General features: G+C 44.7%; 1 protein-coding gene across 1 annotated transcript in view; it reads left to right on the plus strand.

The window, feature by feature from the left end:
- The window catches only part of LOC148515551 (intercellular adhesion molecule 2-like), a 29,546-nt gene extending 4,912 nt beyond the window's left edge, over window positions 1–24,634 (plus strand). The window contains exons 2-5 of the mRNA XM_088479991.1: window positions 7,708–7,971; window positions 18,354–18,668; window positions 18,874–19,140; window positions 22,314–24,634. Coding sequence (XP_088336117.1) covers window positions 7,708–7,971; window positions 18,354–18,668; window positions 18,874–19,140; window positions 22,314–22,384 — 917 coding nt within the window. The 3' untranslated portion in view covers window positions 22,385–24,634. The remainder of the gene's footprint in view (window positions 1–7,707; window positions 7,972–18,353; window positions 18,669–18,873; window positions 19,141–22,313) is intronic.
- The last annotated feature ends 2,782 nt before the right edge of the window (window positions 24,635–27,416 follow it).

Genomic DNA, 27,416 nt, shown 5'->3' on the forward strand with positions numbered 1-27,416 from the left:
GTATACGAACTCACCTGGGAACAGGTATCGACGTCCACATAAAGGTATCTTTGCTTGTCACAGAAGATAGTCCTTGGTACAAAGAGTATTCTCATCCAATAGGTGTGAAAAAGGTATTGACTTATTTTTAAAAAGCTAGTTCCCAAAAGACATGGAATGTAAACAAGTACATAAAAAATAGGCACAGGGTCCAAAAATACATACATAAAACACTACCTCCACTATAAAACAAGGTGGTAGGAGGTGTATCAATAAAAATTGAGAAGGTTAAAAATACCAGAGTCTCAGTAAAGGCAAACACCTACGCGTTTCTGACATAACGTCCTTCCTCAGGGGACACCCGTGTAGGGGGTGGGGCTTAATGACACGATTCTCCATGAATCATGTCACTTAGCCCCGCCTCCAATCTAAATGTACACCAATCGCGGATATTTAACGTGAAGGGGGCAGGGCTTAATGACACAAACCGTCAGGCCCCGCCCCATCACAACTCATTTGCTTCTCCTCCCCGGACATCTCCCGGGGAGGGGAAATTACAGGTAGGCAACTATGTGTAACATTCATATATTTCATAGACACCAGATACTAATTTATGTCACCAGCCTCTCCCACATGCCACTTTTATGCCACCAAATACCACCCATAAATCTCATCTACAGTACATGATTCTTAAATGTTATCACACTCAACCCACATCCCATGCACTCTAAAACTCATTCAATATTTTCTAAAGTGCGGGTTTTTAGAAGTGGAGATGTTGTCCGTAGCAACCAATCAGATTCTAGCTATTATTTTCTAGAAGGTGCTAGATAAATGTTATGTAGAATCTGATTAGTTGCTATGGGCAACATCTCCACTTCTAAAAACCTGCACTTTAGTAAATATACCCCTAGATTTTCTCACATATATCCTAATACCACTCAGACAAAACCACATACCACGCAAACCTCCCCACAGCAAGTATGAATATTTCTTTACATCGCACTGCATCTAGTTTCATCATGATGTTAAATTGTATGTGCCTCATTTCAATATACAAGGAAGGAATGAATAAATGTGTGTTTAAAGCTTTTTGTACTGTATAGTGAAATCTTACTGTAAGCTCTCACAAGCAGGGCCCTTATGTGCTTTTCCATCAACTCTTCCCTACTGCCCAAAACTGCACCCAACCATTGGGTTCTGCTGATCTGCTGCTTATTTTGGTACTATGATAGCTGATGCAGCAATGTTTATAAAACGTGTCCATGTCCTGCAATGTTTTGTGCTGTAAGACACTTTTTTCTTGTTTAGCTCATAATGTTTCTGTAATATGAACTTTGTAAGGTGTTGCAGACCCCTTGTGGTGACCTATAAATAAAGAATAATAATATTATTAGTAATCTATATAATAAGCAAGAAAGTGTGTCTGTCTGTTTGCCCTTCATGCATGGCCAGAGTTTTAGACCTAACTCCACCAAATTTGGCAGGGTTGTGTAGTTTGACCAGGATTAGGTTTTTGCCTAGGTATGAACTTTGTCAGGGCCACACACTGCAACACAATCCCTAATGGGTACACTTTTAAATTACACAAGTTCTGGGGCTGGCTCAAGCGGAAATTGGCAGTCTGCCAAAAACCTGTGTGAAAGCTACAAAAGTTTCCTTTTAGCCTCACAGTCTGAGCAAGTGTCAAACTTTATGACTCAAGCAAGTTCATATTAAATCCAGAGTTAGTCCTTTTTAAAGTGATCATATATAAGCCTCTGTGTAGGGCTTAACTAGAACCTTGTGGGCCACATAGCAAGATCTTAAAACTCCCCCCAGGGGTAAAAAACACATACAAATCCCCCCACAGAGAGACCATTCAGGTTATGCCACACAGTAGTACCCCTTATACATACATATTATGCCATGCAGTAGTAGTGCCCCTTATACATTATGCCACACAGTAATGCCCTTTACACTACACAGTAATGCCATTCACAGTTATGGCCCATAGTAGTAGTGCCCCATATAACACATTATCCATACAATAGTAGTGCCCCTTACACATTAAGCCACACAGTAATGCCCCTTATAACATTATGCAACACAGTAATGCACCTTACACATGATAACCCCCTCAGCAGCTACTCACCTCCCCGTCTACCTCCGGCAGCGTCTCTCCTCCCCCTGTGTGCCATCAGCAGCCAGCAGGTGTCGATTTATGGCTGGGGCTCTAACTAATTACAGCTGGTGCACCGGCAGGCAGTGTCAGACATGGACAGACAGCGCAGGCTCAATTTGAATCTGGAGATGCTCATGAGAAAATCAGAGCTTGCTGACCGGCAGTCAATCAGGAGCCGCCACTGCTGATTGGCTGCTGGTCCCCGAGTTTTGATTGCCTCATGACCGGCAGTGCTGTCTCTCCATGCTTGACTGCCGGTGCGCCAGCTGTATTCAGATGACAGGCCGGCACCAAATCAACACTGCTGCCAACTGAGTCCCCCTTGGCGGCCCTGACTGGACCAGCCCACCTTGTGTGCGTGACTGGGTGCAGGTGGAGCAACAGGCCACAGAGGCAGCTCGGGCATTATAGCAGCTGCACCCCTTGCACCCACGGTAGTTATGCCACTGTTTGCATGCATGTTAGCAAACACTGGGGTCCTTTTCAGGATCAATGGAATGGGGTTATTAAAGGTGAGGACAATGTAAACAAATAAAGGCTGCAGGTGTACTTCAGGGTCCAGTCTTCAACCGGGTATCCTGGCTAATAATTTTAATAATAATGTTGTCCTTACAAACGGACAAACAGCAAGAAAGACTTACTATAATGTACATCAAATACATAGACAATTTGAGGTCCATATAGAATAAGTGAAAAATCATAAATTAAATCAGCCGCAAAGTACATAGGGCCTGATTCAGAGTTGTACAGTATTGCACAGCCGCAGGGAATACTGTAATAATAATCAGTGACGTGCGGTGAGGTCAGTGGCTGGGCAGGCACATATGGAGATGGGTCTGAGTGCTGGGAGTCTGTCTCACTGTAACTCTCCCCTCACTATACTGCAGTGTCAATTGATTCTCCTACCTGCATCACTAGTGTGGCCCCTCCCCCAGCTCTGCAAGCAGTGTCTGACTATACAGAAGCGAGGCCGAGCTTTTCCTGCCTCATCTCTCGTCTCCCTGCAGTCCCAGGGAGCTCCACAGAGCTGGTGAGTGTTAACTATAGAAATGATTACAATAAACAAAGAAGATATTTATGTTACAAATATCTTCTTTGTATTATTCTAATCATTTTTAAATCAAATCTCAGGAGCATGATAGGGGAGGCTCTGCCACCCATGACTGCACATCCCTGCAACTAATATGCTAATGCAGCAGGAGGCATCTGGTGTAAATAGATGTTTCCTGACTGCATCACAGATCCCAGTGCTGCATCCATTGGATCTTGTGCGAGACCATCAGCAATCTAAGCAACCCCGTGGTTACTCAGGGTAACTCGAGGTAAAACCCTGTGAGGAGGAACTGTCCTGAAGGAAATCAGACAAACTAAAATGATTGTCATCTTTAATGTATTGAAATGTTACAATCCAGGGTGCCAAGGGAGGAGGGGGGGGAGCAGGTATTAATTACCCGAGACCAGGATTGATGGTCAGGCTTTATTGCTTTCCCCCTGCACAGCCAGTGGAAACAGAAGCAATCACAGTGATCACGCCCCCCACCCCTAGATTTGCCCTACGGAGCGTGCGGCGGCGCATCGCAGTACAGCAAAAAGTTATTTTTTTTATATTTTTAAGGGGGCGTGACCACGACTACTGACATTAGGTCACAACCCCCCCCCCAAAAAAATTTTTTAAAATTATTGGGATCACTACTGCCCTGGCTACAATGTACAATGTGGAAAAATAAATCAATGCCACTGTAGGTTCTAAGATAAAAGTTACTTTGGAAACAAAGTAGGAAAGTAATAGTATCTATTTTGAAATACACAACAGCAAAAAAAATTGTGTGCAGCCTAATTTTACGGCACAAATTTCCTTTCTACTGTATGCCCAGCACTTTTTTGTTAACTTTTTTCTTAACCTTATCTGTTGTTGTTCTTGTTAAATATTTTGCTTAAAAACAAAACTGGAGTATAAATTTAACACTATCCAATAAACTAAAGGATAAATAATGTTAGCTGGGTTTGCCCGGGTTTAAATCTTCAAGTTATCAAGTTTTATTATGTGATGTCCTCCAAATCCATTCAGTGGAAGGCCTAGAACAGGCTCCCTGGGTCAAAGTTCAGCCCAGTGCATTACGCTGTGAGGTCTGTCTGGGACCCCAACCACTCCATTAGGCATCCCAGACCAATTGCCGTCCCCTCTGTGAAGTTTTCATCCAAATCCATCCATTTGAAGGCCTAGAACAGTCTCCCGGGGTCAAAGTTCTGCCCGGTGTTCCTGGTTCAAAGTTCTGCCAAGCGTACACCAACGGGAGGTGTCTCTGGGATCCAATGTCTTCTGGGATCCAATGTTACCATTCTCTAAAGTTTTCATCTAAATCCATCCAGTGGAAGGCCCAGAACAGGCTCCACGGGTCAAAGTTCTGCTTACTGTAACCCAGTAGGAGGTCACCGGGACCTCAACCCCCCTATCATGACTTCTGGGATCTAATGATACCACTCTGTGAAGTTTTTTGTCCAAATTATGTCATGTCATCCAAATCCATCCAGTGGAAGGCCCAGAACAGGCTCCCTGGGTCAAAGTTCTGCCTCAAGCACTCTGCCGTGAGGTCTGACCAGAACCCAACCACTCCATTAGGCATCCCAGACCAATTGCCACCCCTCTGAAGTGTTCATCCAAAGCCATCCAGTGGAAGGCCCAGAACAGGCTCCCCAGGTCAAAGTTCTGCCCAGTGTACACCAACAGGAGGTTGGACCCGGAACCTAACTACCCTAAAACCTGTCCAGGGTCCAACTGGACCACCTGGCGTTGGTTTTATCCCAATTGCTTTAGGGGTTTCCCAATGCATAACTGGACAGACAGACCAACAGACCAATAAATTCTGCAGTTGGATTTGTTTACAGATGGTCATGTGACGGTTGGAAGTAGTTCAGGTGAGTGGTTACACTTTGAAGTGTGTGGCAGTTGGGAAAGAATCCACAGTCATGTGTCATAGTGTGTCCAATCATGTTAGAGGGAATTTTGTTATTAATAACACATTACTTTACATGGGAACGTTGCCGCTCCGCCACGCCCAATATGTTACCCCAATCTAATTTTTCTCTTGACTGGCACATCTACATTGTAAGACCTTTATTTTGATACTGCAACCATAAAAAACCATATAGAATTAATATATAGCTAAAAAAGTGTAATTTATATTCAACGCTTTATATTACCTTGTATATTTCTTTTCTGATCCTTTCATATATGAAGAAAATACATTAATATATAAAAAATAATAGAACATAGTGTAATATAATATATAGTATTCTAAAACTAATTGAATTGCCAAGTGTTCATTCATTCCAAAATTGTGTGTACATTGAAGTTGTTCAACCACACTAAAGGGAATCTATGTCTATAGATACCCTTACTGGACAGAGTAGTGATATGATCTCTTCATCTATATATATATATATATATATATATATATATATATATATATATATATATATATATATATATATAAAATCACATTTCCTGACTCACTGACTCATCAACGCCCAGCCCAAACCCATGGACCTAGGAACATGAAAATCGGGGAGTATATGCCTTCCATGACGTGATGTGTTACTACACAGGTGGGGGAATCTGTTACAACACGGGTGAGGGAGAGAAATGTGTTACTACAGGGGTGAGCGGGGGTAATGTGTTACTACAGAGGTGAGGGAGGGGAATGTGTTACTCCAGAGGTGAGGGAGGGGAATGTGTTACTCCAGAGGAGAGGGACAGCAATAAGTTACTACAGGTGTCAGTGAGGGTAATGTGTTACCACAGGTGTGAGGGAGGGATTGTATTTCTACACAGGTAAGGGAAGAGAAAGTGTTAGTACACAGGTGAGAGAGGGTAATGTCTTAATATAGCAGTGACAGAGGGGATGCATTACTATAGAGGTGAAGGTTTAATGTGTTACTGGAGAGGTGAGATGGAAATGGAAACAGTAAATATCTAAGGTACCTGGGTGAAACCGTGTACATCAGCTAGTACAGTATATGTTCTCTCTCCATTGCACTGGAGCCTCAATTTACCATTTCAGATGCCTATAGAAAGAAAATAAGAGGTATCTTGCATAAAACATTTGTGATGACGGTCACTATGTCATAATATCAACAAAGTGCATGATGTTAAGTGCACAGTTATGATGCAGACATGGTTAAAATGTCAACAACATAAATGTTGACACTTGAACAATTCAACATGGACATAATGTCAACATATGAAATGTTGACATAGTGAAAATATAGAGAATCGGTATGATATCCCAGCGGCTGAATAGGATCCTGACAGGGGCGGTAAGTACCCTAACCCTCCTCCTCTCCCCTGCTAACCATAACCCTCCCTTGGTGATGCCTACCCCTAATCTCCAATGGGGGGGAGAGGGGACAGTGCTTTACTCTAACATGCCCCCTGGTGGTGCCTAACCCTAATCCCTCCTTCCTGCACCCTAAACCTAACCCTCCCGTGGGGGTGCCTAACCCTACACTCTCCCCAAGGTGCCTAACCCTAACCCCCCTCCCCACAGTCTAACCCTCCCCGGGGGGAGCCTAACCCTAATCTCCCCCCAGGGGTGCCTAAACCTAACCCTTCCATCCTCAGGCTAAGTATCACACTTTCCCGTCTTCTTACCTTTGGGATGGTGGGGGTTGGGACGCCGAGGAAGATTGGAAAAAAGTGTTATGGACAGACGAATCAAGGTTTGAGGTGTTTGGATCACAGAGAAGAACATTTGTGAGACGCAGAACAAGTGAAAAGATGCTGGAAGAGTCTGACGCCATCTGTCAAGCATGGTGGAGGTAATGTGATGGTCTGGGGCTGCTCTGGTGCTGGTAAAGTGGGAGATTTGTACAAGGTAAAAGGGATTTTGCAATGCCATACCCTGTGGACAGCGCTTGATTGGAGCCAATTTCCTCCTCCAAAACGACCCAAAGCACACCTCTCCAAATTATGCAAGAACTATTTAGGGAAGAAGCAGGCAGCTGGTATTCTGTCTGTAATGGAGTGGCCAGTGCAGTCACCAGATCTCAACCCCATTGAGCTGTTGTGGGAGCAGCTTGACCGTATGGTACACAAGAAGTGCCCATCAAGCCAATCCAACTTGTTGGAGGTGCTTCAGGAAGCGTGGGGTGACATTTCTTCAGATTACCTCAACAAATTAACAGCTAGAATGCCAAAGGTCTGCAATGCTGTAATTGCTGCAAAAGGAGCATTCTCTGACGAAAGCAAAGTTTGAAGGACAAAATTATTATTTCAAATAAAAATCATTATTTCTAACCTTGCCAATGTCTTGCCAATGTCTTGACTATATGTTCTATTAATTTTGCAACTCGTTTGATAAATAAAAGTCAGTTTTCATGTAAAACACGAAATTGTCTGGGTGACTCCAAACTTTTGAATGGTAGTGTGTATATATATATATATATATATATATATATATATATATATATATATAAAATGTTTAAAGAAATGCATACCACTGCCAATTTAATTATTTCTTGAATTAATTATTTAATTGAATTATTTTCTCTTCCTGCATTTTCAGGAAAGTCTGAGGATGAGTGTAAGGTGGAAACTCCGAGTGATATGGAGTTTGTGCCATTCGGAGAATTGGCTCTGTTGAACTGCTCTTATACCTGTGCCCCAGTATCCTGGAAAAGCAGATTAAGAAAGAGCAATACCAAGGCAGGGCCTAATTGGCTGTCTACTGAAGTCCTAGCTGATGACTGGGAGATGTCAGAAGCATTTTGTATCCATTTATCATATAGTGGAAATTTAACGCAATCCAGGGTCTCAATCATGGCTTACGGTATGTTACATGTTATGTACAGTGATGATGCATTCTATAATCACCCTTACCTTAGTGAAGAGTTAAAAGGAAATAATTAAGATTACTGATACGGCGTGCTGCAGCCAAATTAGGTTAATGCTTGCTAATCTGGAGTGGGGGAGGGAGATTCTGGGCAACAAGAAACCCACCCTAAGTGTGCAGTAATCTTATTTGAGAGTTTCCATGTTTATACAGTATGAATGCGATCTGGTAGAATTATTTATAAAACTTTTAAAACATTAAACTTTATGTAACCCTTGAAAAAACTATTGGCGACATGTATTACTATAACTATATTAATGATATACAGTATAGAGATCTGTGCTGCAGAATCAATATTGTTATAATCTTACGGATATCAAATATAAGGAGAAGATGTGTCAAGCAGTGAATAGAGTGGAGAAGTGAATCAGTGGAGAAATTGTCCTTAGCAACCAATCAGGTAGCATTTATCAAGCACAATTTATAAAATCATAGGCAGAAGCTGATTGGCTGCTATGGGCAACTTCTCCATTCTTTCCACTGCTTGATACATCTCTCCCAGCAGCTGATTGGTTATATTTCTACATTTCCTCTTCAGAAGGTTTGATACAGGGGCTTTTTAAGAGAGGAGGGGGCCCGTGTGCAGCCTCCATTTGGGCCCCCTCCTCTCTGTCGGCGGCTCAGCGGCACTGAGCGCTGTAGATTCTGACTTCATGCCAGAATCTACTGCGCATGCGCGGGTCTCCGGGAAAATGGCGCTCGCACCTACTTTCCCGGGGACATCTTTTCTGTGCTTGCGCAGATCACTGGGAAAATGGGCGCCGCCATTTTCCCAGTGAGTGTTTGCTGCTCTGCAGCGTCAATACGGTGCTGTGCAGCAGCACTTTGGGAATCGGTGGAGGTAAGTGTAATTACCTATGGGTGCACACCTTGCACCCATTATAAAGACAACTATGGTTTGATACCTCTCCCCTCAGTGCTCTAGGAACTGAGAAGGTCTGAGTGGTCTTGCCACGCATTTCGCCCTCTGGCTGACTGCCTTATCTCAGTAGTGTGAGCCAGAATGATCGGCAATCAGTTCCCTTCAGTTTTTATACATCTGGCAGAGACTACACGCGGTGCTGTTATCTGGTATCTGAGTGTCTCTGTAGCAGTGTAAGATCACCTGGCTTACATACAATATCTTTGCACCACAAGTGTTTGTAAAACAGTCTTAAAATTTAGAGGTCAACGTAGCAGATCACTGAGGGCCTGATTCAGTCGCAGCCATCCTCACTTCTTTTCCCGCAGTTGCATCTGTGACTTTATGCCACTAGAAAAGTGCTTCGCTTGCGTCTGAATGTGCAAGGACTGAGACGCCCACCTGACGCATCTACACACGCTGCACCACTCCAAATCGGGCCCTGAATGTATCATTCACTCTTTGCCTACGGTTGTAATGCTGCCACATACGCTATACAAATAATAATAGAGACCAGCAATACATTATATCACTTTGTTTATTGTGATGATATAGTGTTACAGGGCGGAAAGTATCCCGAGTTTATGACCTGGGAGTCCATCTGAACATGTGCAAGTGGGATGAATCCTATTGGATAACTGTGAAAAGAAGTCCACAGGCTTCTATTAGGCAACACAATGCCTATCACATGCAAGCTCCAGAAAGTTTCGCTTTCCGGAGACTGATACATATGTGGAATGCATTCAAATCTGAGAAAACGGCAATTTTGAAAGTTTTGATTGCCTTTTTGTGTTAGTACATCCCGCCCCAGTGAGAATGCATGTTACACAGTAGCTATAATTACTGTTTCTACAACTTAATAGTGCAAGATAGGGAAGAAAAATGAGAAAAAAAGAGAACAACTCCCTAGTTTGAGGCACACTGAGTCACTTATTAATATTAAAAATTAACTTTTATTGTTTTATATATAAAAATGAATATAGTGGAACTAAGACAAATATGAAACAAACAAATTATTTAAAAATCCTTGAAAAAGTCAAAAAAATCCGCCATTATATAGTGTGGAGTATACTCACACATCTAATGAAAAAATTGTATATGAGAAAGTACGCAATTTATAATTTAGTATCAATAGAAAGTGCTGTTGCAACACAGGGCCTGATTCAGAGCCGCTCGTAAGCGGCCGCTCGTTCGTTCCGATCAATGTTTGCACATCTGCGCATGCGTATGGGTTGTAATGCGCATGCGCCAACCAGTCATTGCAGTCGGAAATCGTGTGTTCGCAAAATAGCGAGTGCCTGCTAATTTGAGTGACAGGATGAGGCGTTTGTGGGTGGTAACAGGGGAAGGTGCTTGAAAATGGGGAGTGGCGATCCGAACGCAGGCGTGCCAAACGGTCAAAACGGGCGTTTTAAGGTGTGCATAATTAACAAAGCAGCGTCATCGGCCACGTCACTTGGTTGTATCTTAGCCTGAACTGTTCGCATGATTGCGGTAGGAAAATCCAACCACAAGCACTGCGAGCAGTTCAGACGTCTTTCGATGTACTCGATTAATCTAATAAATAGCGGAGATGAGGTATGATGCGAACGGCCAGGGGGCGTTTTTACAAAATAGCGAACGCATATTTCGTTCGCTTGCTCAGACATAGAGGCGTCAACAGACCGCAAAGAGCGAGCGCTCTATTTAAATATCTGGCCCCTTTTTCTGAACTAGCGAGCGCAAATAGCGTCCGGCTCTGGATCAGGCCCACAGTGTGTTCACTATGTACATGTAGACGGCACAGCATACAAAAAGAATTCAATCAAAATAAACATAAAGGGATATATTGAACAGGTCAAAACTACTAGTGTAATACAGTATGCTCGCTATGTACAAACAAACGGCATAGCATGTGTGACAATCATGAAAAAATAATTGAACAGATATTGTGATAATCAAAAAAAGAAAAAGAAAAAACAAACAAAAAAGCACATATATAGCAGCAATTTGTTAATAAAGTGCTAGTGCATTGCAATCCATCTCATGTATGCAATCCATCTCATGTATGCAATCCATCTCATGTATGCAATCCATCCCATGTATGCAATCCATCCCATGTATGCAATCCATCTCATGTATGCAATCCATCTCATGTATGCAATCCATCCCATGTATGCAATCCATCTCATGTATGCAATCCATCTCATGTATGCAATCCATCTCATGTATGCAATCCATCTCATGTATGCAGCTGTATGAAAAAATAAATTAAGCACATAAAATTTATAAAGCCAAAGTACTACGTATGTATAATTCCTGAGAAGCATAGAGAGTCAGGAATGTGTGAACCTTCTATATATCGTATCTAAATCAGAATTCTTAAGTGAAAATACATTAAATAACATTAAATGCTATTAACAAATATAGCTATGACAAGGCGAAAATGCAGTGACATTAATACGCAAATATCACCAATCAATAAGTTAGTAAATTGTTGCATGATATAACGGCAGATGATTACCATAGCACCACGGACATTGCAGTTCTGAATTAATATGCTATAATAGAATGAGGCGTCCCTCTGTATATACCTGTTGGTTGTATACCACTAAATAGAAAGTGCTGAGGAACAGACAGTAGTACCTGTGTACTTAGAGGAACAAAGATCTGTTTTTGCCAATCTTACTATTACCATTGGACTGGAGGATAGTGCGCTGTATAATTCCAAGCAGCTTGCACTAAGGGCCTGATTCAGCGTTGTACGCAAAACCGATGCGTATGTACTGCGCATGGTCTGATCAGTGTCTGCTACGATGGTCGCAGTGCGGCCATTTTGGGGTAGAGTGGGAGCAGTGATGGGGAGCATTTTAAAAAACGGGGGGATGTTGCCTCCGTTTTTGAGGTGTGCTGAGGCCAGTACCTGTGTCTTCTGGTGCAGCTTCACTGATCATCGGCTGCGTGAATTTCACGTCCATCCTGAGTAACCGGAGGGTTAAAGAAAAAGAAAATGCAGGTGCACACTCTAAGCATTAGGAATACTGATGGTCACAAGGCGGGATGCACCAGTGCAGACATTGCGCTCAAACCTCAGAAAACTATGTTTTCGGAGGTTTGACTGGTCACCACATATGCACCAAGCTCCAGAATGCGATGGGTAACGTCACCTTTAGATGGTGTTGCCCAAAAGAAGCCTATAGGCTTCTATTCGTGACTTCCTCTGAAAGGGATCCAATCCCCCAAAAGCACGTGCGGCACTCAGCGCATGTGTGGAAGGACTTCTGGGTCATAAACCCGGAAGTCCTTCTATCGCAAAGGAGAGCTGTTACCGGTAGAGCTGTCCTTTGTGATTTTATTCATGCATACCGACATTATTTATGCCGCCATGCGATGAGTGGCGGGATCCATCATATGCTGATGCATCCCACCCAAAATAATTTTGATAAACTATACAATTAACATGGAGTAAAATGAGGTTCTTAGTACAGGTTTGGCAAAAAATGCATGCCCATCCACCGCGTCATAATGAACCTTGGTTGTGTCCTCAGATGTAGCAGCAGATCACAGGAGCCAACAGGAGGCGTCTATTTACACATTGCGCCTCCTGCGGCCTTAGCATATTATTGCACAGCTGTTGCGTACAAAGTCGCAGTGGTTGTGTAATCATGTTCTACTCTGAATCAGGCCCTATATCACCAAACATTAGCTTGTTCAATAACATGGGGTAGATGTACTAAGCCTTGGAGAGAGATAAAGTACCTACCAATCAACTCCTAACTGCCATGTTACAGGCTGTGTTTGAAAAATGACAGTTAGGAGCTGATTGGTTGGTTCTTTATCTCTCTCCACTTTATCTCTCTTAAAGGTTTAGTACATCTACCCTAACTGGGTGCTCAGAAGTCCAATTTTACCCTGCTCATAACACATTATTGTATGATAGACATTTTAATGACCAATCGGGTATAATCAGGTATAATGAAGAGTTATGAAATGTCTGTCTGTCTTGATGGCAGTATAACGAAAAGCATAAACTCATCTTGAATGCCAGACTGTCACAATATGCAGTAGGAGAGTATCTCATACTGTTACTGCATTGATATTAGTATACGTGAACCATAGTTGCCTACCTTTGCTGTCTCTTCCCCGGGAGAAGCCCTGGGAGGAGAGGCAGGTGGGTGGCGATGGGAGGTGGGACCTGACGAATCGCGTCATTAAGCCCCGCCCTCTCACGAGAAAATGCCCGTGATTGCCGTAAATTTAAATAGGGGGTGGAGCCAAATTATGCGACTCGCGTCATTAAGCCCTGCCCCCTGCACGGACACCCGCGATCGCCGTGGAAATTGTCCTCATTCTGCCCACTTCACTAGGAAGTGGGCAGAATGCAGGAGAAATGCCTATCCTTCCGGGGGTGCGGGGGCTTACCCGAAAAACCGGGAAGGTATGCATGTATGACGTGAATGCCATTTAAAGCCCGAAAAGATTTAGGGGGAGCTGTATCAAAGAAGACAAGTGGAGAAGTTGCCCAAAGCAACCAAACAGATTATAGCTATCAGTCATCATTTACAATTTATATAACAATAGCTAAAACATAATCGGTTGCTATGGGGAACTTCACCACCTGCCCTCTTTAGCAGAAGAGTAACTCAGTGTCATACTAACAATGAGGTCATCCATCATCTATGTTACACATCTTAGGTATAATGTAGCCTGGTCACCACATACTCATATAGAGAGATTGGGCCTGATTCGCATGCAAAACCAAAATTCATGGAGTTGACCAATTGTTTGCTACTGCGCATGTGCGACAACCCCCAAAACTCAGACAATGCAAGTGTTACACAAAAGAGTAGTTTACGATTGAGACGCACAGTATGAGAATTGTATTGGAAATGTGCTGGGTGGGTGGCGGCTATTCAGATGCGCAAAAATGGTACATCTTTTGGGCCTGTTATAGGAGTGTCGCAGGTGTGTCGCCAGGGCCAAATTAAAACAGGCCCCCACATAGGGTCACTGCTACACTGGAATTTTCCAAGAACAGGTGGCCCACGGCACCCGCCACTGGATGACAACTGTCACGGTTCTGTATCCACAACGCAGAGCGGCTCCTGAGTCCCCTCATCAGTATCACGTGACACATCATGTCTGTGACGCTGATTAGGGGGACTCGGGAGCCGCCATGCACTATATGCACTGTGCATGCGGAACACAGAGCTGGCAGAGCCGGAAGCATTCAAAGGGAGGCATATTTGGGTTGGGGGCACTGTGTGGCATATGGTGAGGGTATCATGTGGCATATGCATTACGGCACTGAGCGCTCGCAAGTGTTTTAAGACGCCCCCTTTCCCCTTGCAACACAAGTCATCTCCTGGGATTGTTGGATGAATCGGTAACATCAAGAGCCATCGGTGCTGATCGCAGCCCTTGAGGTAGACTTACTCCACCGTAAGTACTGCGATCAGCGCTGGCTGAAATACATGGAGGTGACCTGTACAATGATGCTACTTTGCTAATTATGCACGCCCTTTAAACTGCGTTTTGTTGGCCTGACACACCTGCGTTCGCAACAACACTCCCCCGTTACAAGCACCGTCCCCTGTTACCACCCACAAATGGCGCTATCCGTCACTCAAAGCAGCGGGCAGTCTGTGTGCTACGAACGCACAATTTCCCATCGCTGAGACTGGCTTGCGAACGCGCACTGCGAATTGGATGCATGCGCATTGAGCAACAATCGCCCGGCAGTGAGTGATCGCTCCTTAGCGACAGGGTCTGAATCAGGCCCAGCACGGACATGGCAAGGGGGCAGAGGTGCAAATAGAGAGAGGTACACTTAAGTAAAGGACACAGATGGGATAGGAGCAGAGTCTTAAATGGGAAGCGGGCAGAGGCAGAGATGGAGAGGGGGCAAAGGCACAGCTATGAGGGAACTGGGGCACAGATATGGGCACATATGGGGAGGGTACAGAGATAGAAATTTGGGGAGGGGGGAGACAGAAGCAGGATTCATGAATATTACAGGGGACAGTGGGGCAGATTGTATAGGAGGGGGAGGGGGACAGAGCAGGATTCAGCAATAGTACAGGGGATAGATTGTATAGGAAGGGGAAGGGAGGGCAGAGGCAGGATTTAAGCATAGTACAGGGGACAATGGGGCTGATTATATAGGAGGGAGGGATGGGGCAGAGGTACCTCTGTGTGGGCACCGCAGATGCTCTCTCACATTTCCTTCCTCAGTGCAGTGCACACATTATCTGGCCAATGAGAGCAGGGGGAGGAGAGGAGGAGAGCTGAGGGTGGAGCAACTATGGAGGCAGAGGTGATTGAAGTAACTAATTTGATAGGGTCCTGAGAGGGGAACCTGTCTGTGAGGGGGCCAGTGCTCCTACCTTTATTATATAAACTGGTCCTCCTGCAGCTGCTCCTGATCACAGTAACAGAAGCAGGACACTGGTGCCGTGTGTGTGTATGATGATCATGCAGCGCTGCCTGGAGAGTTCATTAATGAATGAGTCACATCATACACTGCTGAGCTGCGTGTAATGACTCATTCATAGAACTCTCCGGCCAGCACTTAGCAGCCTCAGCTGTCCTGTATGAGGGCAATAAATTAGCAATTAACTCTGCCTGCCGACGTCCGGCCCCTCAGCTGTCCGGGCCCCGGTACAGGAGTGCTGGCTGTCCCCCCCTGATGGCGGCCCTGCCCCCACACGCATTAATCCTGCCCTGTGTTGCTGGTGTTTGCATACACAGATGCAGAATCGCTCACATAGGCGGCCATACTCAGACAGAGAACCTGTACCTGCCATAGGGCTAGTGCAAGTTTCCATGGTGTGACCCATAGCGGCTTCTAAAGATGCATCAGGCACTAATACACTTCTATAGACACTGACAGTGGGCTGTCTCAGTCCTGGCACATTCAGCCACCCAGATATACACCAGGGAAGGGCTTTATTTCCATAAAGTCGCAGACGAACACCAGGCAAAATGACACGCGTCCAACTCAGACCCAGGCCCAAGGTGTTACATATGTGTTCTAGCTATAGCACAGATCCTGTGACAGTTTATGCCTATATACAAAGTGTGATATTGGGTGACCATCCAGACTCTCCAATTTTAAATGCTATAACTAAAGTTTAATGTTTTAAAAATTATTTATTAATTCAAAAAATGCCTCCTGCTGAGCTCTTCTTTCCACTTCTTCTGGATTATGTATCAATGGGCCTGATTCAGCATGAATCACAACTGCGTAAACGCACACCACGGTGTAATGGTTAGCACTACTGCCTCACAGCACTGAGGTCATGGGTTCCATTCCCACCACAGCCCTATCTGTGTGGTGTTTGTGTGAGGGGCGGGTGCGGTGCAATGCCTGCTGCCGTGCAGGTGTACGTCTGTTACTTACCTTGCGTCGCACCCTCTCACCTTCAGGCCGTGTGTTGAGCAGACGGTCCTGGAACCTCCGAATAGAACACGGACACGATGACCTAGGGGGAAGGAGACGAGGTGAGTACCGTCCTTCCTCACGTCGACCGACGCGCCCTACCGAACCGGGGGATAAATTCAGGTTTTAAGTGAAGATCATCATTGGCACTTTTAGCCTCAGATCCCGAATTTTCACCTATCGGTACTCACGCACCAGGTGAAGATCCGTCCTTGCACCGGGTTGCAAGGTTCACCGTCCGCCCAGAAGGAAGTAGAGATAGATAGTGACAAACAAACAGGGAGAGACAGTACACACAGATATTTCTCACCGTGTCCACTCTTGCTCTTCGTCCGCTCACTCGCCTACAGGTCCCTGTAAGGAGATACACCACACAGCCGTGCAGGGCCTAAACCTATGTCAAGCAACTACACATACTAAAACGGCATCACCCTCAACCTACAGTGTGTGTAGTGCGACAGATATAACAACAACTAAACTTTTGCCCTGCACGGAACACCAAACACAGACTAAATATACAAGAGCAAAACACAGTGCTGTCCCTTTAAATGTCTGCTACCTATCCAAAGCTGGCCAGCTCCTCTTCTCTGTGACTGGGGAAACCACTACCTCATGGGTGGAAGCCGTACAGCTCTCCACCACTGCTCACACCTCTAATCATCTATGCGGGGGCTACCTTTCTATATGAGGGGCACACCTAATGGTCTCAGGGCCCTGGGCCTAACGCCCAGGGTCTTACCTGCGGCTCAGGCCTAGGTGCCTGCCAAACGGTGGGCTCTGGTAGTGGTCTGGGCCTAATGCCCAAACCACTTTTTATGGGGCTCAGGCCTATTTGCCTGCCTATCTGTGGGCTCACCTAGCGGTCTGAGCCTAATGCCCAGACCACTTTATATGGTGGGTGGCTCGGGCAGTTGCCCGCCTACTTTATTATATAGTGACCTGGGCCTAGTACCCAGGCCACTTACACCTACTAATGGGGCAATCCTTTCATGGGGCCTAATGCCCGCTATAGTGCCCCAGGTTTGGCTCGCGGCCAGAGCCAAACGCCCGCCGCGCAGTACACCGCGCCCAACGCCTGACCGGCGCTGGGAGCAGGTACTATCTCCCAGCGCCGGCTACCCGCCGCTTCTTGGCTGCCGGGCGCCAAGCTCCGCTGAGCTTGCGCCCGGAGCCAAGCTTCTCCCGGCGCCACAGTACCGCCAGCACTGGTGAAAGGGACCAGGCGGTCCCTTCACCAGGTGCCCGCGGTATCTGCACGAACGCTAGGGACATTACTGTCCCAGCGCCGGCAATGGATGTGTCCCGCAGAGGACACATCCCCCCTGCCTGCCCCTGCACCTCGGCTGATGCTGGGATCAAACACGTGATCCCAGCACAGCCTTCCACATTTGTATATGTTCTCCCTGGGCTTGCGTGGGTTTCCTCCAGGGTGCATTGGTTTCCTCCCACACTCCAAAAATATACTGGCAGGTTAATTGGCTCCCAACAAAAATTAACCCTAGTGTGTGAGCATGTGGTAGGGAATATAGATTGTAAGCACCACTGAGGCAGGGACTCATGTGAATGGCCAAATATACTCTGTACAGCGCTGCGGAACATGTTTGCACTATATAAATAACTGGGGGCAGATGTACTAAGCTCTGGAAAGTGATAAATTGCCAACCAATCAGCTCCTAACTGTCATTTTTCAAACACAGCCTGCAAAATGACAGTTAGGAGCTGAGTGGCTGGTAGTTTATCACTTTCCAATTATCATTTTCCAGAGCTTAGTACATCTGCCCCAGTGTAATAAATAATATATCACCTCCCTCCATAGAGTTGTAGAAAATTAGACCATTATAGAGTAGTATTACTTATAGTGATTTCACCGCAGACAAAATATATGGTTGTGGTACAAAATGAAATATATAACTTGTCCTCACTAACAATTAAGGGGATGATACTGTAGATAGACACACACATCGGACTGGTTTGCCATATTTCTCTTTTTTATTTCAGCGCTCCCGAGTAACGTCACCATAGACCTCCGCGAGGAGCTGGAGGAAGGGAAATCTCACACAGTAAAGTGCACGGTGTATGATGTGGCTCCTGTAGCAAATCTCTTGGTCTCTGTAGTCAGAGGGGGCAAAGAAATCCAGCGTTCAACATTTACAGGAGATCTCCGAAAGGGCTGGCAAACGGTGACAGAGACATATGATGTTATGGTTAGTCGCAGGGACAACCTTCAGGACTACTACTGTATGGCCACCTTACAGCTGGGCACAGGAATGGAGAATGTAGTGCAGTCCCCCAGTGTCACTGTAAGGACGTATGGTAAGTTACACCATGACAAATGAATGAAGCCGCTCAAATTGCTCATTCCTACTTATTGTTTGTGAAGTCCTGTTGGGGGTAAGAACCTCTGAACAGATCATTTTGTTGTGAGCATTTATCCCGTTATATTAGGAAATTATATTTACTTGCAGTGTTGTTATTTTTATTATTATTAGTCTTACACTTATTTATATGTGATCTTTAGGACCACCAGGTGTTCCATACATCTCTGTTACACCCTCCTCAACGATAAAGGCTGGGGATTCCTTCACCCTAACCTGCCAGGCTGACGGGTCACCTGACCCCATGTATCACTGGATGGTGCCCCCTCATGCTGTGGTGACTTACTCCCAGGATAGAAGCACAGTCAAGTGTAGCAGCGCTGATTCTGGACACAACGGTACCTACCAGTGTGAGGCCAGGAATATACATGGGCGAACTCGGGGACACCAGGTCATGCGTATAACCAACGGTGAGCAATCACTTTAAACGTTACTCCTATAGGGGTCTATTTACTAAGCTGTGTTAGGAGACTGAGTGAAAAGTGATAAGAAAGTGATAAGGCACCAGCCAATCAGCTCCCAACTGCCATCTCGCAGGCTGTGTTTGAAAAATGACAGTTGGGAGCTGATTGACTGGCACCTTCTAACTTTCTTATCACTTTTCACTCTGTCTCCTGACACTGCTTAGTAACTAGACCCCATAGTCTTGAATAAGATGCAGAGCGGTTGTTTAAATTGGAAATTGGTCATTGACTATATGGTTGAGCTTGAGATCTCTGTACAGAACTTTAGTCTTCTTTCTTTAGAGCAGTGTATCCCAGCTCCAGCTCTCAGTGCATGTTTTCCAGGTTTCCTATCAGAAGAACTTATTTATATTTGGTCTATTTATGATTTATTTGTTTCACGCTGAGATTTTCCACATTGCTCATGCATGAATTTCTGCAATCCACATGATTTTCTATCAGTCTAAAAAGTCACTTGAGACTCTCTGTGACTAAGGACTGAGGGCTCGATTCAGACCTGCTCGCTAGATGCGGACACTCGCACCCAGCGTATGCAAATTGGAAGGCAGGCTGGTTGGTACTTTATCTCTGTTCACCTTATCTCCATCCAAGGCTTAGTAAAGGGTAATCCTGCAAAAATTATATAATATATATGTGTGTGTATTTATTCCAAAACGGGCAGGCTAACCAGATTTGCACAAGCTGTGTCTTTTAAACAGTCCAGAAAGAGTCCATATATATTCGTGGTGCAGCACTCCTGATAAGCCCTTCTCCCATAGGATATTGCATTGTATGAACTAAGATGAAAGGAGGCGCACAATAGTGAAGTATATAAAAGTAATGAACTTTACTAAAAGGATTAAAAACACTCACATAGGCAATGTGTGATACATTGCAAAATCACAAATCAAGCATGAGGAAGCGGGTGAAATCCAATCGCATCAGCACACCGGTGTCTATGATGTTATTCCGTGTTCCTCTCTGAACCCGTGACATCACCGCAATCACGTCCTAGTCAAGACATGCGCAGACGCGTTTCGTCCAATCGGACTTCCTAAGTGGGGTGTGGCCATCAAACAATCTCTCTGTGTTTATATACCAGCATATCTGGTCATCTGATTCCATTAGACCAATCACTACTTCAAGTTTGAACAAACTAAACATAGGGAGACACTCTTAGAATGTTTGGAAATACAAAAGTGTCCTCAGTCTATGGATGCCATTTTGTTGTGGATCTCCATACACTAATATAGCCTCCATGTTGTTAAAGTCTAGACTGGTGCTATTATAAACTACATCCACCAGGTGACACTCAGCTCTTATCTATTCCATAAATTGGATTACCCATAAAACAAGGATCACGCACATAAAAAATAGGTTAAGATATTACAATACTATATTTATTTTAAAACCATTACTTAACTAAGTGCACCATCCTTTATGTCTTTATAAAAGGTATCCAAACATTCGCAGAACTGCAAACTTACTATGTTTAGTGTAACTATATGTATAGAACTTATCATAATACAATAATATGTATAGCATAAAAATACTGGGTAGTAATAAAATATTTCATTCATCTTACAGGAAGTGAAATAATTTATGAATATATTTGCTAAGCATTGTAGATGCGCCAATCCATTTAGGCTCTTTTTTTTTATTCGTTAAAAACTGCGGTAGATGAGTCCAGTACTAAATTTAACTGTAAATAAAATTAAGGTCCTTGTGTTGTTTTCTTTTTTTCTGCAGACTGCAAATAAGTTAGAGTGAGATTGCTGCATGTATTGTGGTTGCTGAGCAGCAGCCTCAGCAGTCTCCTATGCCTGTGGGGGGAGCGATCACACTGATCGCGCCCCCCCCTGGCTTTGAGCAGGGCTGAGGGGGCTCAGAGCACCCCCCTCCCCAGCGCCTGGGTAACAGGGGGCATGGCCTAATTGCAGGAAGGGGCGCGGCCATGCCTCCCGCGATTAGGCCACGCCCCCTGATACCCGGGCCCGCCGCAGCTCTTGGCGGGCCTGGCTGTGTATATATAACCAAACCAGATGGCCCAGCTTACTCTTTCCTCCTCAGACTCTCTTAATCTACACGCTCCCTCTACATTCCTAGCTAGGCAGTCCGCACTCCCTGCATCCGCTGCTGCAGACTTACCTCACTTGAAGGAGGCTCCTTCTTCTCCCGGGCTGGGTGGCTGGCAGACATGACTCCTCTCTCTTCCAGTAGCACGGTGTGATGTCACATACGCCGACTCAAAGAGAAACAAAAAAAAGCTTTATTGAACAAGTGGGTGGGCGGAAGGAGCGGCATCTGTAAATCAATCAGGTCCGGCGCAGTGTGCCGGTTGGAGCGGGTGCCCCTTTCACTTAATTAGCAAAAGCTGATAGTAGTGGACGGTAGTAGCAGGCGGACCCCCTCCTTTCTGCCAAGTGTCTGGGCCATGGACTATAGTCCTGGCAGTCCTCCCCTGATGGCGGCCCTGCACACAAATTGCTTAATAAAGTCAGTAGGGGGGTGCCACAGGGGTCCAAAAAAAGTTGAGACAATTTTTCCATAAAATAAGGATTTAAGGAAAAACGAGACCTGCTCTAGAGGTACTCAAAAAAAATCAAAACCCCACACCCAATTGAATACCAAAAATCTTGCACCTGCAGGTACAACATTTTTGGTAAACTTGCATCTAAATGGATATGCCCCCAAGTTGTCCATACCTACAGGCCTAGGAGATATAGATCCATCAGGAAATAAATCATTTTCTATTTAATTATAAAACTCTTACGGTATTTGTATTGTTGTTGATGATGATGGCAGATACACACAAAGCAATCTGAGAACAATTTGGTCTAAATCTGCCAATTAGCAACAACATAATCACACATTTGGCCACTTGAAGTAAACATAAGGCATCAGACAAAAAATTAGCCACTTATTGATGTTACACATGGGCTACTGGATGTGAGATGGACATTATGAGTTAGGACCTTTGCCAGGTAATACGAGTAGAATGGTATATGGCATTGATATCTGTGGTAAAAGGTTTTTATTATATTGCACAATCTCCTTTGCAGATAGTGGATTCTGTGGATATTGATATTACGCTATAATTTCCCAAATACATTTATAATAATAGACTACTTTCTTTGCAGGTGAGAACCGTTCAAGCCAGGCAGCCATCTTGTTCTTTGCAACCATTTTGGTCCCCACTCTCTTTATCTGATGAAAAGAGACAAGTCGCTCAGGATTTAAGACTTCAGCGTGAACAAATGCTCTTTCGACTAAGAGTTTATATTTTCATATTCAAGGGGACTGTAACATAAAAAACTGTCCAATTTAGCTTAATTTATGCATTAACTGAATCATGAGTGTGGAAGGATATCAAGACAATCTCTCTTCATGTGGCACTTTTACCTGTTTTAGGTATTTATTACACTGGCGGAGGAGCTCTGAGGAAAGCACTGTCTGCACATGTACAACTAGAAATGTTCAAATTGCATCCTGCTACAGGCTTAGGCACAAGACCTTCTCCCCGGTACCTCAGAGCTCACAGAGAATGCCAATGCCTTTTATGGGGAGGGCATGCTGTGTGCCCTATCACAAAGCATAGAGCGATTCTGTAATTGTTCCCATCTTGCAACATAAAGTTTGATTTTTCCACTTCAGTGTTCAACCCAAACTGAGCAAGGACCAGTCCTCCCAATTTCTTCCACCAGTGCAAACCTTGGCACCGACCTGACCAGTCTCAGCTTGCCAACCCAACCACCTCCCATTGGAGCTGGTGCAATTCCATGCTGTTACAAAGCAGCAATTACACTGCTAATGTGCACTTTCCTAAATAGGTCTTAATGAAAAAAGTGTCTGATTGGCTGCCATGGCTAAGTGTGAATTTTGTGCCTGATTATAATGTGTGTAATTGGACTCTAGCTATAACCCATCTATAATGGATTGAAAGAAGAATTCCGGACTCTAATGAACAAATACAGGACTTAGCCAGGGTCACCCAATAACCTGTAATATATTCATACCCTGCTGGACATGTGTCGCCCTATTAAATGAAGTTCCTGATGCTTAGGGTTGAATAGATGTATCAGCCCATGTCACTGACACTCCACCATAGTCACTGTGTACTCCACTAAGCTTCTACGCATTACATTTTATTCCAAATCATGTTATATATATATATATCTAAAAAACCTATCCAGAATACGACCATATCTTACACAAGACACTGCAAAAACTGTAACTCATGTACTAATTACTTTCTGCATTGATTATTGCAATAGTCTCCTTACTGGTCTTCCCCAAAACAGACTCTCACCACTACAATCCATTTTGAATACAGCTGCGAGGCTGATCTTCCGCACTAAAAGTTAATCGTCTGCTGATCTGCTCTGTCAGTCCCTCCATTGGTTACCTGTATTCTACATAATTCAATATATAATACTTTTACTTACACATAAGGCTATTAACCAAACTATACCAACATACATCTCTTCACTTATCTCAAAATATCTCCCAACTCAACCTCTCCGCTCTGCACAAGATCTGCTCTCTCATCCCCACGCATTACTTGTTCCCATTCATGGTTACAGGACTTTCTTCAGGTTGCACCACTCTGTGGAATGCCATACCACGCACAATAAGACTTTCCACTAGTCTCCAAACCTTTAATCGTTCTCTGAAAACACCTTATTAGACAAGCTTATATCCCCTCTATACAGTCCACACATAACTTTACATATTTTTTTCTTTCTTCATTTTCACATCTTCCTGACCCCAGGCCAACAATCCTGTGTGATTGGGTAATACAGCCTATTAAGAATTTGTGCAATCTGGCTGGACCATATGCAAAAGGTAGCAACTATCCTTGTGTATCAAAGCCTATTTCCCTATAGATTGTAAGCTTGCAAGCAGGGCCCTCTTACCTCAATGTCAGTCTTGTTTTATTACTGTTTGTTCCCAATTGTAAAGAACAACAGAATATGCTGGCGCTATATAAGTAACTGTCAATAATAATAATAATAATAATAATAATAATTCTAAGTAACAGTGCAGTCACACTGTATTGTTCTCCACGTGGCCACATGATCGAATAATTTTGGTCCTGTCCCCGCTACACAATGTTGAGATTGCCGGCAATGTGATGCAGGGAGCGGGGCCAAAATGACGCGATTGGATTTTGGTAGGCTCTTGGCCGAATCGGGAGGGTAGGCAAGTATGCTAGCAATCTGCACAGGCTCCTGCTTGTATCTGAGAGTCTGAGCTGCACTTACAGTACTTTGTAGTGCGCACACATGTGAAGGGTATATATCTTCTGCATTGGGGCAGAGACAGTACCGTGATAGTACGCTTAGCTGACCAAAATATACTGAGCTGTGTCTAAGTGAGCTGCACCCCAAAGAAAACATTTTGTTCTGTGTTTAAAAATAATTCTCAAGTCTCTTAATTAAACTTAATACTGTATTATATATTTCAAGGGCAGCTTGTGTGTGTGTGAGGGGCAGTGAATATTACTGTACTGACTGGGTGTTTTCTTCCTGTCAGCTACACTCCAAAATAATAAGAGTTGAAATAAGAAATTTTTTCTGGTTTAAAAAAAAAAATATATATGTCTTTTAATAAAACTGCATGGTAAAGGTAACCGTCCCCAATTTCTCTATCTCACTGTAGGTTCACTTGGCAGGGCCGTCGACAGCCGCGGCGGGCCCAGGTGACAGGGGGCATGGCCTAATTGTGGGAGGCGCCTCCGGAGAGGGGCGCTGTGTGTCCCTCAGCCCGGCGCACAGCCAATAGGGGGTACGATCAGCGTAATCGCTCCCCCCATAGCCATAGGAGACTGCTGTTGGGCTGTGCTTGGCTGCTGTGACGTTAGAGGGAGGGGGAGCTGTGGAAGAAGTATCAGAGTCAGGCCAAGAGTCTATCACCATGTAAAGAAAAAAATGCTAGGTGTATAAGGATACATCTGAATATGCACATTTTAGAGTCATAAGGTCACAATATAAAAGTGAGAAGTTAAAGTCTGAGCCAATCTCATTCTGGACTCAGATTGGATAAACTCAGACTTATCAGATGCAACAGAATACAAACTGCTCCTCTCTAGGATATATTTGTAGATCTAATGAGCCACTTTTAAAATAAAAAATCCAGTAACCTTGTTCCGTTAGAATGTGGCGCTGCAACATAAATAAAAAAAAAACACTACAATCTCTGATTGCTAAAGGTCAGAGAGATACAGAACAATGTTCAACAATTCAAGGTCTTTATTTCAAGGTCTGTGGATGTAATCTTGAACTGTTATGGCATTGTCATAACACAAGAAATACAGTAAACTGTCGAAAGCCGGCGCCTGCAGTAAAATGCCAGTGACGCAGTCTTCTTCTAGTCTGCCCCCAGGCTTTAAAGTATACTTCACTTACTTTCTTATATTCCCTTATATATCGGTTATACCTTCTCACCTGAGGATGCTAATCAAGAAACGCTTAATGAAAATAAATTTCATTTTTAATAAAATGTAATTTTGCATACACTACACAATTAAAAAACATTAAAACCAAATTAATATGGTATAGCAAGAAATGTCCACTCCAATTTGGTACTCCGGTCTAATGGACCACTTTAAATGCAGACACAGCTAGTAATCCAATCAATAAGGAACAAAAAATATTGCTCAATATACCTGAATAGCCCCACCCCCCCAGTGCCCGTGAAGCCTCATCCCCATTTTTGATTGGACCGCCATGCCCCCAGCAGAGGTGGCCATTGAGGGGTGCAAACCATCTATTGTTCACCATGGATGGTTTTTGTACCATTGATGGTAATCACAGATCGAACCATTGATGATGACCAATGCCCTACCAAAGTACCGCATCTTACCTTTGCTGGAAAGTGGGACCCTCCTCCTGCACGTCGCCATCTTCCCGATGATGTGCACACAAGAGAGAAAAGGCACTGGCACTGGCTTTCACTGCGCTGTACCATCTTCCCAAAGATATCATTGGGAATATGGAACCATGGAGGAGGAGGAGGAGGAGGGACCCGCTTGCCAGCACAAGGTAATTATACTATGGGTGCTTGTGTGCACCCATTATAAATACACCTATGCAGGTCTATTTTACTAGTAAACACATAATTACAGTTTGCAGTCAGCATAAAGATGTAGCGAAGACAAAGGAAAGAGGGCCCTGCTCACACAAGCTTACAATCTATAAAGAATATGGGTGGTCACAATAGGCAGAAGAGGACTATGGACCTGATTCAGACTTGGAAATAGAGTGAGATATCTCTCTCAACTGACCATCTTGGTGACACCATGCTGCCATGCAGGTGGGGTAGATTTAAAATGTGCAGAGAGATTTAGATTTGGGAGGGGTGTTTCCAAATTGACATCTAAGTTGTAGGGTAATAATAAAGCTGTGCAGTATTTGTGGGCTACATGCAAAATCAGCCAGTATTTACCCCCACATGTAAAAAAAAGTCTATGTATTTACACAAGAGATGAGTGGGTCCGGCCACCCGAATTCGGGGCGATCCGAGCGCAGCTCTGATCTCTCTTCCTGCCCCGGATCCCTGATCCGAGCCAAAACCTCGCAACCCCTCTGTCGAGTCGCGAGGTTTTGTTTTCAGCGGGCTTAACGCTGATTGGCTGAGAGAGCCGTCTGTCACGGCTCTCAGCCAATCAGTGTTAAGCCCATTGAAAACACTACAAGGGAGGGAAAAAAGATGGAGCCCGCCATCCCCCACCGCCTAACACCGCCAGCACCCCCCGCTGCCGACACCGCCGGCACCCCCACTGACAGCATCCCTTACTGCCGACACCACCGCTGCCGACACTCCTGCCCTGCTGCCCAACATACTGAGGACACCGTCAGCGACCCCCACACTGCCGACACTCCCACAGTGAGGACACCACCAGCACCCCTGCACTGCCGACACAGTCAGCAAACTTGCACTGAGGACATCGCTGGCACCCCCGTTCTGCCAACACTGCCGGCACTCTGCATTGAGAACACCCCTGCACTGCCGACACAGTCAGCAAACCTGCACTAAGGGCACCCCCGCACTGCCGACACAGCCAGCAAACCTGCACTAAAGACACCGCTGGCACCCCCGCACTGTTGACACAGCCAGCAAACCTGCACTAAAGACACCGCTGGCACCCCTGCACTGCCGACACAGCCAGCAAACCTGCACTAAAGACACCGCTGGCACCCCCCCACTGCCGACACAGCCATCAAACCTGCACTAAAGACACC

Source organism: Taudactylus pleione, unplaced genomic scaffold, assembly GCF_031769625.1.
Source record: "Taudactylus pleione unplaced genomic scaffold, aTauple2 ptg000248l, whole genome shotgun sequence".
Classification (NCBI taxonomy): domain Eukaryota; kingdom Metazoa; phylum Chordata; class Amphibia; order Anura; family Myobatrachidae; genus Taudactylus; species Taudactylus pleione.